The 13,592-nt window shown below is 43.2% G+C and overlaps 1 protein-coding gene across 1 annotated transcript in view; it reads left to right on the forward strand.

Annotated features, from left to right (window-relative positions):
- Positions 1-13,247, forward strand: part of DERL1 (derlin 1) — a 28,383-nt gene extending 15,136 nt beyond the window's left edge. Inside the window, exons 3-8 of the mRNA XM_041769169.1 lie at positions 2,333-2,397; positions 3,446-3,472; positions 4,045-4,140; positions 5,705-5,757; positions 7,694-7,804; positions 11,404-13,247. Coding sequence (XP_041625103.1) covers positions 2,333-2,397; positions 3,446-3,472; positions 4,045-4,140; positions 5,705-5,757; positions 7,694-7,804; positions 11,404-11,542 — 491 coding nt within the window. The 3' untranslated portion in view covers positions 11,543-13,247. The remainder of the gene's footprint in view (positions 1-2,332; positions 2,398-3,445; positions 3,473-4,044; positions 4,141-5,704; positions 5,758-7,693; positions 7,805-11,403) is intronic.
- The last annotated feature ends 345 nt before the right edge of the window (positions 13,248-13,592 follow it).

Below are 13,592 nucleotides of genomic sequence, written 5' to 3' on the forward strand. Positions count from 1 at the left end.
TATTTTCCTGCCTGACTCAAGTATACAGCAGTGTTGGCTTATTTATAAGGTTTCTGATTTAAACTGGAAGATTGCAGGTTGAGACCTGTTAATTTGTAAATTCCCAGTTGCAAACTTGTCAAATAATAGACTACTATAGTTCATGTGATGACAATAGTTAAACTAGTCAATCCGAATAATCCTTGGAAATCATGACGCCAGTGGGACACCTGGCTGGTTCAGTCGGTCGAACATGCTATTCTTGATCTTGAGGTCATGAGTTTAAGCTCCACCTTGGGTATGGAGCCCCATAAAAATTTAATTTAATTTTAAAAATTAAATTAAAAAAACCCCCCAGAAATCATAAAGCCGAAACCAAATCAAAAGAAGCACAACTATTACTAAAACTCAGAAGTGTTGTCAGAATTTCAGCTCTGATTTATCCATAGAGATAGATCCCCTACCATTAAGCATCCTTAACACTGGGACTAAAGTGTGCCTCTGTGATATCAGGGGAGAAATGGGGGAAAGAACGAGAGACTTCTGCTGCAAACTTGTTTTTTTTCTTTTTTTAAAGATTTTTATTTTATTTTTTCTTAAAGGTTTTATTTATTTATTCATGAGCGACACACAGAGAGGGGGAGAGACATAGGCAGAGGGAGAAGCAGGCTCCCCACAAGGAGCCCAATGTGGGACTCGATTCCAGACCCTGGGATCACGCCCTGAGCCGAATGCAGACGCTCAACTACTGAGCTACCCAGGTGTCCCAAGATTATTTACTTGAGAGAGAGAGCGAGCAAGAGTTGGGGGAGGGCCAGTGGGAGGAGATGCAGACTCCCTGATAAGCAGGGAGCCAAATGCGGGGCTCCATTTTCAGACCCCAAGATGATGACCTGAGTCAAAGACAGATGCCTAACCCACTGAGCCACCCAAGCACCCCAGTTGTTTTGTTTTCTTTTAGATAGATATTTTTCCCTGACTTTCTGATACTTATTAGGATTTTTTTTTAGTTGACTATGTATGAGCTAGTCACCCTTCCAGTCATTTGTTTCTTATTTCTGCCTCTTCACTGGTCTTCCAATTGAATGCATGAGGAATCTCCCTTAGAAAGGAGAGCCAGACCAGTGTTGATTATTCTGTCCAGATATAAGACAGAGTCTGGTATATGTTGTAGCAAGGGCACTGGACTAGTAGAGTTCACCTGCTTCTAACAAGCCATGTGACTTTGGTCATGTAACTCTCTGTAGAAAGGGGGTCTTTCTTTTCTACCTCTCAGATGGAGTGTAAAGGTAAAGAGTCAGAGGCTATGGGAAGGTTTGGCTTTGCCCTTCCTCCTCCCTTTTTCCAGCATCATTTTCCCTTGCTGGAATGTAAGCTGGAAGGAGATTGAATCTTCTCTGAAAGGCAGTGTCAGACTAAGTGGTTTGTGTGTGTGTGTGAATCTGTTAACAACAACAGCAACAACAACTGTAAGAACTTCCCAACAGAGTCATGCTGGAGGAGACACAGTGGTGGGCAAAGCAGATGTGTTTCCCTCCCTATCAGAGCTTATGGTCCAGTGGAGAGGGAACGGATTGCCCCAGTGATCACGGATGTGTCATCAAGTCCTGGGGAGAGCCAGGAAAGAGCCCGACTGGTTGTGATGTCTTTAGGAGGTGCAATCTCAGGAGCTTTGGAACAGATTCTCCTCCACATGAGTCCTTCAGCCTGTGGTAGTTGGGGAGCATGATCCTTACTGGAATTCAGCTAGGAGAACACAGATTAGCATTACTCAGTTGACTGTAGCTCAGGGCTTTGTTGAGGAAGTGGTTTTATTTATTTATTTTTAAGGTTTTACTTAGTTATTTGACACACAGAGCGAGTGCAAGCAGCGGGGCAGGGGTGGGGGTTGGGCGCAGCATCCAGAGGGAGAGGGAGAAGAAGAAAGCTTCCTGATGAACAGAGAGCCTGACTTGGGGCTCGATGCCACACCTGGGACCATGACCTGAGCCGAAGGCAGACACTTAAACAACTGAGCCACCCAGGGATCCCTATTTTTTTAATTTGTTTTTAAAGATTTTTATTTTAAGTATTCTCAACACCTAACATGGGGCTCAAGCCCACAACCCCAAGATCAAGGGTTGCATGCTCCAAGGGAATCGTTTTAGATATTTTTAAAAATTTACTTTTCTTTTGCTTGAGAGGAGAAATTTATTTATTTATTTATTTATTTATTTATTTATTTTTTGAGAGGAGAAATTTAAAGATATTCTCATTTTGGCTTTCTCTATAACTTTTTGAAGTATTTCCCTACATAGAAGTCACTTTGTTCTGAAATTCTGAACCATGACATTTGGCTTGTTTTTGTTTCTAGGAGCTTTTGATGGGAGGCCGGCAGACTATTTATTCATGCTCCTCTTTAACTGGATTTGCATCGTGGTATCCTTTAGTCTGTTATTTGGGGCCAGAAATAAACTATTATTTTCAGGTTTGGGGAAGTAGACCGTGTTCTATACAACAGTTCAAATTATATAGTATTTGCATCTTTGTTTACTACAGTTAATAATTAGGAATAATTAAAGTTCGTTTTTGAAGCTGTCGTAAATCACATAGCCCTTGAGTGATGCGTCCTCTTGCTGTTGTGAGGTTTCCCACATTTGGTTGAATTTTATTGCCGTCCCTCTTCTTGTTCCTGGTTCTCTGCGTTCTCATGTGTGACAGCTTGTTTGACTGTAGCACAAAGAGATTCCATGCCATGAGACAGCTTTTGGAATCTATGCTCCTTCTCAGAAAATGAATTTACAAGGAGCATCCTTTCCTGACTTTGTTGCAGTCCTTGTTTCGGGGGCTTACCCAGTAATTCAGTTCCCCCATAAGTCCCCAGCTCTGGGAAAGGACCCAGCTCATCTCTGCTGTGTCACAGCCACAGCTGCCAGCAGCCTTCCAGCTGTGGACCTGTACAGATGGTGAGAGCAGCAGAAGGGGCCTGATGGCTCAGTCTGCACCCAGTTGGTGAACTTAACATTGCTTTGGGGCTTAGCTTCCATTGAAACTTGGCCAAGAGCCAGGACATGTGGCACTTTGATTGCCCTTTCTCCTCTTTTAAGGGAAGAAAAAAAAAATGTTCTGGAACCTCAACCATGCTGTGGAGCCCTGGATGTGAGTAGAATCATTATTTGTTTCAGGGCACAGGTATCTCCGTCTTCCATTTGAAGATGAGATGCTGAAACACAGGGCAAGGCAGAGAGGACGCAAAGGAGCCATCTGAGTCATATGCCAAAGCAGTTCATTTGTCACATTTCCTTGTCATCGTAATAGTATAAGAGAGTATTCATAATGAAGATGATTAGGTACCTTTGTGTTCTGGGATGTTTTAGACAACCTGAACTACAGAAAAGTGTTTTCTTTCAGGACACAGGAATGAAATGAACTGATACTAGGTGCACAATGTTTTTTTTGTATCTGATCTTTAACTTTATAAACCAAGATTACTGGCTTAGCAATGGATATGCAGGTAAGTGTCCCTTGAAACTGTTTGCCCTTTTATAGGTTTCAGATTTATAATGAATGGCCTTTGAGAGAAGCTTACATTGCATTAACTCTGTGGCTAACTATGTGGCATTTTGAAATTACCAGAATTATAACTTTTATATTGAAAGTCTTACATGAATTATCTAAACTGTTATTTTCCTTGCTCATTTTGGGCTTCTTCACAATGTTTGTGCATGGACAGTGATGGTTCTCCAGTATTTTCTATGCATTATATGGATATGTATTTTTTTTAATTAATTGAGAATATACATTAGGTAGAGTTTTACTGCCTGCTTTTTTTCAAATAATCAAGTTTGATCCTGAGATTTCTGAATATGTCTAAAATAATTGTATTTTGTTACAGGATTTTGTAGTGTGCTTTGTCCAATTGATTAACACAGTTTGTAATTCTGATGATTGAATTTCTTTTTGGTTTTGAATAGCCATATGAGAATTTGTTTGTAGGGGAGAGGTTAAAAAAAAAAGGTAGATTCACGCTGAGCCTGTTTGAAGTGCCTCTGGAGCCTTGTCTTTACATGTTGACTTCTTTTGCAGTTGCTGATGATTCCTCTGATCATGTCAGTACTTTATGTCTGGGCCCAGCTGAACAGAGACATGATTGTATCGTTTTGGTTTGGAACGCGGTTTAAGGTACTTTCATGTAGTTGGAAAATTTTCCTTTTCATTTGTCTTTGCAAAATCCCCTCAGCTCAGAGATGCACTTTCTGACTCATCCGGAAGAGGTCACTGCAGAGCAGCGTACCATAGGCAAGCCCCCTCTCCCCTGCTCAGTGCCCTGCCTGTCTGCAGCCAACCTGGAATCCTTTGCTGTTACTTCTCACTCCCTCTGTGCTTCAGGCCCCTCAGGCTTGTGTCCCTAAGTGGTCTCATGTCTGTGCGTGATAGAGAGGAGGAAGGAGGCGGGGCACCTGGGTGGCTCAGCGGTTGAGTGGCTGCCTTTGGCTCAGGGCGTAATCTTGGGGTCCTGGGATCCAGTCCTGCATCAGGCTTCCCTCAGGGAGCCTGCTTCTCCCTCTGCCTGTGTCTCTGCCTCTCTCTTTGTGTCTCTCTCATGAATAAATAAAAATAAAAGCTTTAAAAAAAAAAAAAAGGAAAAAGGAAAGATACTCCTGGGGAGCACTCTCTTTTAAAATCTATTCTTACTATTCCCTGTTAATGTATTTTACACTTTAGCTAAGACAGATTATTTTTGTCACCAAACACTTCCCTTAGTGCCTTCTCTCACAGTTTTCCACTGGTAGCATCTTTTTTATTCTCTTCCTCTTGTAAATCCTACCTGTTCTTCATTTGAGTTGGGACTGAACATACTTCCGGGTCTCCTGCCTAGAATTTGTCTCGCCTCTGGGCTCTGTAAGATGTTCTCTTTCTCTTATGGTACTTAACCACATTCGGTCTCCAAGTTATTTATATGCAACCCTTTCTTTACTAGTTTGTGAAGTTCCTTGCAGCTCCCTTAGCTCTTGGTATAATGTGCTGAATCTGGTCTGGCCAGAGCCTCAACTGAAGAGCTTTGTCACTGGGGAGAGTATTTGTTCAAGGTATCGGTGTAATGAGATAAAAATTCAAAGTAATTTTGTGAAATATGTAAAAGAAGAACCTAAAAAGATGGGATATTTTAGTTCATGGGTAGCAATTTTGCCAATTAGAGTCTTAATGTGGTTCTTTTCAGGGTCATGTTTTCACCAGCATCCATAGGACACCCATCTCCTTTGTGAAGATCTTTGTTAATATTCACCCAGAGGGGCATGTGTTGTATCTGAACCATGGGCAAAGTACTCTGTCTCTCTAGTTACTAATATATGAATAAGTATAATTTTATTTTTTAAAAATGTATTTATTTTAGCTAGATAGAGCTCGAGCATGCAAGTGAGGGGAGGGGCAGAAGGCAAGAGAGAATCTCAAGCAGACTCCCTGCTGAGTGCACAGGGCTCAATCCCATGACCCTGAGATCATGACCTGAGCCAAAACCAAAGAGTCAGGTACTTAACCAACCAAGCCACTCAGGCGCCCCCTGTATAATTTGAGATAGGAAGTTTCAAGGACAATAATGCTAGACTGGTCTGAGAAATTACCGCAGTCTTTCCAAGGGATTTATATAAAGCTCTTGTCAGTATATCTTTTACCCATTCCAGCCCCCTAGCACCTGTATCCTTTTTAGGTGTGGTTATTCATGTTTGTGTATATTTTTTCCTAGGCCTGTTATTTACCTTGGGTTATCCTTGGATTCAACTATATCATCGGAGGCTCGTAAGTGATACTAGATTTACTTAATTGGAAACAAATCCCTAGAAGACTTCCATTATTCCTTATCTCCCTTCTCTAATCTTTATAAAATTTGAAAGTTGTTCAACATTGATACATTGGAACCTTATACTTATGAAATAAAGTTGACCCTTGAACAATGGGGGCTAGGAGCGTCAACCTCCTGCATCATTGGAAATTTGTGTATATTCTTTAACTCTTCCAAAACTTAATTGCTAATTGTCTCCCATTGACCAAAGCCTTGCTTATGGCACAAGCAGTCAATTAATGTGTTAGAACTGTACTATATTTCTCAAAAAAAAACCCCACATATAAGTGGATCCACAAAATTCAGATCTGTGTTCAAGAATCAACTATAATTTCTTTTTTTTCTTTTTATTTTTTTTTTTAACTATAATTTCATTTTGATTTAATTGATTAAATTGTAGGGCTTTAAGTGCATTTAGCGTTGAATGATTGTTATTTTGTTAGCTCATCATTAGGCACAGTACATTTCCATGTACATGTTTTTGAATAAGTATTTCTGAATTCATTGTCCAGACTGAGTAAACAAAGAACTAATTTAATTTGTGTCTGAGCTGATGACTCTAAGAATTATACGTAAAATTACTATGTTTTTTATTCTTTTTTTTTTTTTTAAAGATTTTTAAAAAATTTATTCATTCATGAGAGACACACAGAGAGAGGCAGAGACACAGGTAGAGAGAGAAGCAGGCTTCCCTCCCCGCAGGGAGCCTGATGTGGGACCTGATCCTGGAATTCCAGGATCATGCTCTGGGTGGAAGGCAGGTGCTCAACCGATGAGCCATCCAGGCATCCCTTTGTTTTTTATACTTGAGGCATTTCCAGGATGCCTTGAAAGCTGCTCACCAGTCATCGAAATGCAGATTCTCAGATGGGAAGTAGTTTTGTAAGTGGTTTGATAGTACAGAAGTTTTAGCCAAATAGCCTCAGATTTCTAGTCTGGAATTGGAGCTGAAAGGAAGACCTTTAAAGCATCCAGTCAGAATTGTAAAAGGAAGATATCAAGATGCAACTGTTCTGTGAACTCCTATTGTACTACAAAATATTTTAAATGTTTTAACAGATTTTAATAGTACTGGGGCCTTTAACATGTCTGACATTTCTGCTCTGTGTGGTCCTAATGCCTGTAGGACGTTGATAGAAATGAATGAGTCAGCAAACAGAGCATAGCAAGTTCTGAGCATGGTAAAGCTGCCCTGCCACCCGGATGGGCAGAGTCTGGGAGTAGTTGTGGCTGTTGATTTGTCCCTGACAGGAATCACGTGGCAGGAGAAGACGCAGAAGGATATGTGATAGTAGGAGTGGATCTATAAAACCTTGAAGTGGCCTGTATGTAAGCCATGGGAAAACTGAAGGTCAATGTTTATTTTAGGATTACAAGGTGAAAGTCAGCTATGCCAAGTGATCTTTGTGATGTCTTATACTCAAAGATGTGAGGGAGAAGTGCTGTGGCTCTAGGAATGGGGGAACAGGCGTTCACTCTTCCCCCTGTGCCTTTCCATATTCCCCTGCTTCTCTCTTGCTAGCCTTTTGATTTGCCCATGGTTTGCAAATACAGTATTTATGACTGAAACAGTCAGAAGCTTGCTTTGCAGCTTCCAACTCTGGAGGCAGGAAGTAGCAAAAACAGTATTTTGAGGATGAGATGGGGCTTGAAAGAGATGTCAGGGCAGCTGGTCTTGTAGAGCACAGACTCCAGCAGGACTGAATTTCCCTTCCCTCCGAATGCATTCACCATACAGACCACAAAAGGGCTCATTGTGGAGCTGTCACAGGCTCCCAGAGACCAGCAGTGGGTTGCCAGGAAGACTCTCTTCCCTGGGCCTCTAGTTAAAACTGGCTACATCTCACCTGACTGCTTGAATGTCTTCAAACTCACTTGGCTCTTTGTTTGCAGGGTAATCAATGAGCTAATTGGAAATCTTGTTGGACATCTTTACTTCTTCCTAATGTTCAGATACCCGATGGACTTGGGAGGAAGGAATTTTCTCTCCACACCTCAGTTTCTGTAAGTGTGTTTTTACTCATTGAATAGCCATTTGCCCATGTTTTAGGCGTCCTCATCAAAACTCCACGAGATATAGCATTTACCTCTTTGGGCGGAGAGAGAACTGTGAGCCAACAAACTGCCCCGGTCACCCAGTTACAGGAAGCCAGGGCTCAGAGCCACAGTATGGTCATCTCTGTGGAGCCCTTGCAGCCAGGGGCTGCTGACTCATGTCAGGCTTCCCAGGGGACACCATAGCTCTGCAGGGCACGGGGCAAGGCATACGGTGCCAGCGTGGACAGCAGTGCGCAGGGGGCCGGGCACAGTAACAGCACAAGGCTACCGTCTCTCAGAGTATCAGTTTTCCACAAGGTTTGGCCAGAGAAGAGGCAAAGGGGCTAAGTTAACTCCTTGGTTAGCAATTTCAACCCTTTTTCTATTAGATGCTGTAGAACAGAAAATTTGTGGGACTTTTTAAAGTGAAAGTGAGAAACTCAGGGTTGGATAGTCCAAGCACCCTGGGAGTACGTACTGGTTCCTTCTTTGATTTCAGGGTTTATTCAGGTGAGGGGGCTGAGGGCCTGTGACAGACTTGGGTTGGAATCCCATTCCCGTCTACCAGTTTTGATAATTAGGGGAATTAATAACACCTCCGAGCTCCAACTTGCAAATTGTAAATCCAGGAGAAGCCCTGTCTCCCATGGCTGCAGGTGGAATGGTATGCTGTTGGCCATACAGCCGTGGGTGTCCAGTAAATACGAGCTCTTAGTCTTGTTCTTAAAGTTGGGGCTGGAGTGGGATTTTACGAACCAGAAGAGATGCTGACACACTTAAGCATGTAAGTAGTGTGGCCATTCTGTCACTGAAGCAAAAGGCAGTTGAAGAAGGGACCAGTGAAATCACCATCTGGGTGTCACAGCCTGCCTGACAATCACGCCTAATCTCCAGTCGGGGATATGCAGTCATAGCTTGCATTGAAAAGCTTTAAAAAAAAAAAACACCCTTTCACATCTTGCTCATTTTAATGTTTCGCTGTTTGTCATTCTTCTGGAGGGGTCAGTGAGAGCAGTAAAACTTGAGTAGGCCCCTTCACCCCCCCACCCCCTTTGTCAGTTAGTGGTAGGTTTTTGAAAGCCTTCTTCTGTGAAATATAACATACAAACAGAGAAGTACACTATTGTACTTTCTCTCTTTTTTAAGAGCATAGAAAGAAACTTGTTTGTCTTCTGAGCCTTGAGTTGCCTTCAGGCTAAGAAAACAAATGACCAATCTGCTTTCTAATTATCAAAGGACACGATAACAGCAGGTTTGGATTTCTGATCTAGGTTTATCAAGTCAGATGGCAGATGCATCAATTAAAAAAAAGAAAAAAACTTGGTCCTTTGGTGGGTAGCCAGCAGTTCTTTTGCTTTAAATGGCCATATTCTGACTTCCCGGCTTGTAGATATTTCTCAATTGCAGGAAATAAAGTATCTGAGATTCTAGCAGCAAAATCAAGGGCACACTGGAGCCTGCCTTCCATTTGAGCATTCTCTGTTGGCGGAAAAGCCCTTCTGTTGAATTTTGCATAAAGATCAGATGATAAAATGTAGCTCCTTGCAAAAGCAGTAACTGCTTTGAAATTACCATAAATTTTTGTTGATTATGTATAATTGGGTGTCTTTTTGTACTAATTACTTGCATTTAATTTCACTATCCATTTAAGCAGTGGAGATGGCTTCCATATTGTCTTACAGTAGGAAACAAGGCAAGACAGACCTTTTTAAGTGTTCTACTTTATTACACACTTTGGAGGAATATTATTGTACTGGAACATCAAGGATATTGAAAAATCAGAAGTTGCAAATACATTTTGATTTAAAGACAAAGCTGTATTTGTTTAAAAGGGAAGATGGGAGTTCTAGAATTCTAAGATAGATCCCTGTTCTGCATTCCATTTGGAAAAGTAGATCCTCTTCTGCGCACAGTTATTTTTCTGTTTGAAAGGGGTTCATTGTCTGGTTTTGGCGGGAACAGGAAAGTCTCAGGGATGATGTAAACAAGTGAGGACTCCAGTCACCGACCGTTGTCACCTGAACCGCACCCTGTGGGTCCCCTCAGCAGGCCGCAGTGCAGTAAGTGGTACAGGTGGTGCAAGCTCTGGAGCCAGGACGCCTGGGTTTGAATCCCTATGGTCACCTTTAGAAGGGCTTTATTCAGTCTTGTTTTGGTTTTCTCATGTATAAAATGGGATACTAATCGAGCCTGCCCCATATTGTTGTGGTGGAGACAAGGTGAGTGTATGCACAGACAGCATCTGGTGTAAGCGAAGCACTGGGTGATTGGGTTGTGCTCTGCAGGCTCTTTGCTGTGGGCAGTCACCACTCTTGGGTTGTTGTTGGTCCCATGAGGGTTTTGAGCAGGGGCATCGGGTGATGGTCTCTGCCTTCGAGCACAATTGTAAACATTAGAATTTAAGTGGAATAGGTTTTTTTTTTTTTTTTTTTTTTAAGATTTTATTTATTGATTTGAGAGTGCGCGAGCATGGAAGGGGAGAGGGAGAGGGAGAAGCAGACTCTCCACTGAGCAGGGAGCCCGATGTGGCCCGGGATCATGTCCTGAGCTGAACAAAGGCAGACGCTCAACTGACTGAGCCACTAAGTGGAATAGATTTAAACACATTCTCCGTTTACTCTGAGTCCAGAGAGGTCAGAGCCCAACAGAACACAGGCTGGGGTGTATGTTTTCTTAGCTGTTCTGTGACTCTTGGTTTACTAATCTGTCACATGTGAAATCAGATCCCCTTTTTGGGCTTCAGCGTTCCCACCATATTGGAGATGGAAGGAATGCTGTCAGAGGGCAGATTAGGCATTCACAGGAAAAACACACCCCAGACTCCCAAGACCAAGAGGGCCTCTCCGATCCCCCTTGGTGGATGCCGTGGAGCCCAGATGTGGCAGTGGACTCTGTTGGGCCTCAACACTCAGGCTGCGGATTCATCTTCTGCACGTGAATTTGTTTTGTCTGCTTTGATCTAGTTTGATCTGTATTTAGATATGTCAAAATGCTATATATGGTTGGTTCTTTCTGGTTGTTGGGCTTGTGGGAGTAATATTTTTGTTTCCATACTCTTCAGCATGAATTACTTTCATAATCAGAAAACAAATTGAGTGCGAATCTGGCTGGGAACGGAGTAAATATAAGAAACCCGAAAAGTGGGGCGCCTGGGTGACTCAGTTGGCCAAGCATCTGGCTTCTGCTCAGGTCATGATCCCAGAGTCCCGAGATCAAGCCCGATGTTGGGCCTCCTGCTCAATGGAGAGTCTGCTTCTCCCTCTCCTCGTGCTTCTTCTCTCTCTCTCTCAAATAAATACATAAAATCTTAAAAAAAAAAAAAAAAAGAAAGAAAAGAAAGAAAGAAACCTGAAAAGCACGTACCGCCTGTGGTCAGGGCATTGAGCCTAGTGCTGAAAAGGCCCGAGTTAAAGTAAGACTTGTCCTTGGCCTTCCATTGGCCGCGCTAATACGATTCAGTGAGACAGCTGCCACAGGGACACCAAGAAAGGAAGGTGCACTGAGTGCTGGGATCACTCTGCCAAAGTGATTGTGTCGTCTTCTCTCCCTTTGTCCCCCCCACCCAGGTACCGCTGGCTGCCCAGCAGGAGAGGAGGGGTGTCAGGATTCGGTGTGCCCCCTGCAAGCATGAGGCGAGCTGCGGACCAGAACGGCGGAGGCGGGAGACACAACTGGGGACAGGGCTTTCGGCTTGGGGACCAGTGAAGGGGCGGCCTCGGGCCTGCCCGCCAGCCACTCCGCTCAGATGACGTTTCCTCCCAGTGCTGGGTGTGCTTACCAACCAAGTTCTAGCAAATGCTGTCGGACCCGACCCACACTGAATGTAGTCTTTCAGTACAAGACACAATTTTTTAAATCCTGAAGAAAAATATAAGTGTTCCTCAAGTTTCGTGATTCTCATTCAAGTCCTTACTGCTACGAAGAACAAATATCAACTGTGCAAATTTCAGAACTGACTATATTTTTTTGGTGTCTTCTCTTCCTTTTCCGTCTGAATTAATGGGTTTTGGCAGGTCCCAGTCTGCTGGCACCAAGCTGGGCTTGTGGGGTTGGGTCACCAAACCCTTGACGAAGGGACTCTTACCTCTTTCTCGCACACACGCCTCCCTCCTTCTTTCCCCGACCCCCACACTTGCAGCTAGAGGAGGTTGCCCATAACATGGTTCTGCCTGTGACAAGCTCTCTTATTTATTGACTTCTGCCAAGGCTTGGTCACAGAGAACTTGTCCACTGCGTTCCCCCCTTTGGTGGCAGAACTATATAACAGTAGAAGAGAAGACTGGACCAGCGGACGGAGAGCTTCATCAGCTTTTGGAATTGCTGTGACCTGGTATCAGGTGCAACCATTTGCCACCTCTACAGATGTTTCTTACGAAAAAAAAAAAAAAAACACCATTGTGTCAGTGAGGGCCACAGACTGGGGCTGAGGGTTGTTGCTAGTCCTTTTTGTTTTCCCCAGGTCAAGTGGTAGAAACTCAAGTGGAGCTGCATCTTGCGGGGGTGGTGGGTGGGGGGCTAAGGTGAACTGGGGGGCATAATCCCTTTGCATCTCATGTACAGCATACTGGTTTTGTGTGGGCCAGAGTAGTTTGGGTTGTGTTGTGCTAGAAAGTTCCAAATCACATTTGCCGCAGGGAGTTGCTCTCTCTGAGAGAGACCTGGGCATGATCACATTTCCTCCTCCTAGTTTTATGTTCATTGAATAGTGTGGACAGGACAACCTCATACCCTATTTAAATTGTCTTTTTTCTCTCCTTCCCCTTTTACTGGCCATGTGCTTCAGTTAATTGTGAGGAAGGTGCGGCTCTCTGTACAGAGATCGTATGTTGAGAGCTACTACAAGCACATCTAGGTAGATCCCATAACTTTGGGTTGTAATGGCTTTAGAATCATTTGTGCTTGAGGGTCTTTATTTTGAGCCATGAAGGTACACGTCACGAATGCACATCAGACCAGCGTAAATACCCACAACTTCTTTTTTCATAGGTGTGCTTTTCACATCAGAGTGAGGCTTATCCCCCAATAAAGTTTTTTTGAAGGCCCTGGTGTTTGCCAGTTTCTTATTTTATGTTTTTAGTCCAAAAGCAGCCTGCCAGGACCAGTGTTGAGTGGCTGCCACACTTGGAGTCAGCTGGAAAGGCTTTGGTCATTTTGATTGGTTTCTTCTCAGGAAACTTTGTGCTCTACCGGTGTGACTGTCCCGCGCCCCACCTCTAAGCAGTAGTGACGTGTGTTCTCCCAGGAAGTGGGGATTTGAAAACAGCCCGTTTTTAATAAAAGTTTGTTTGTGTGTACCTCTCCATATTTAAGTTATACTATAAAATAGGAGCCCGAGAGAATCTGAACCTCAACTGTCGTATGTTTTTGCTGTTGACCTGTGGCCACAATAAAATTTACTTGTAAACTTTTAGAAGCCATTAGTCCTGTCATGTCGCATGTGCGCTCATCGTACAGGAGCGGAAACTCATTGTACGTGTAAGAAGGTTCTCGTAAGTGAGCCCGACGCTCTTCTTTGCCCTCTTAGCCACTCAGCTGCCTGCCAGCAGTAGTTTTGGTAAAGGGTTACAAGTATTCTTTAGGACACCTAAGTTCAAGGCAAAATGTTCATTAAATTTTCCTTTTCAAATACATTTAGGGAGCTGATAATTTTGTCTGGATGACCTGTCTTTTTGGAATAATTTTAGCTAAGCAAGCTATTTGAGATTTGATTTGGCAAGGCAAGACACGATGGTGGATTCTATTAATGAGTGAAATT

Source organism: Vulpes lagopus, chromosome 9, assembly GCF_018345385.1.
Source record: "Vulpes lagopus strain Blue_001 chromosome 9, ASM1834538v1, whole genome shotgun sequence".
In the NCBI taxonomy this organism is placed as follows: domain Eukaryota; kingdom Metazoa; phylum Chordata; class Mammalia; order Carnivora; family Canidae; genus Vulpes; species Vulpes lagopus.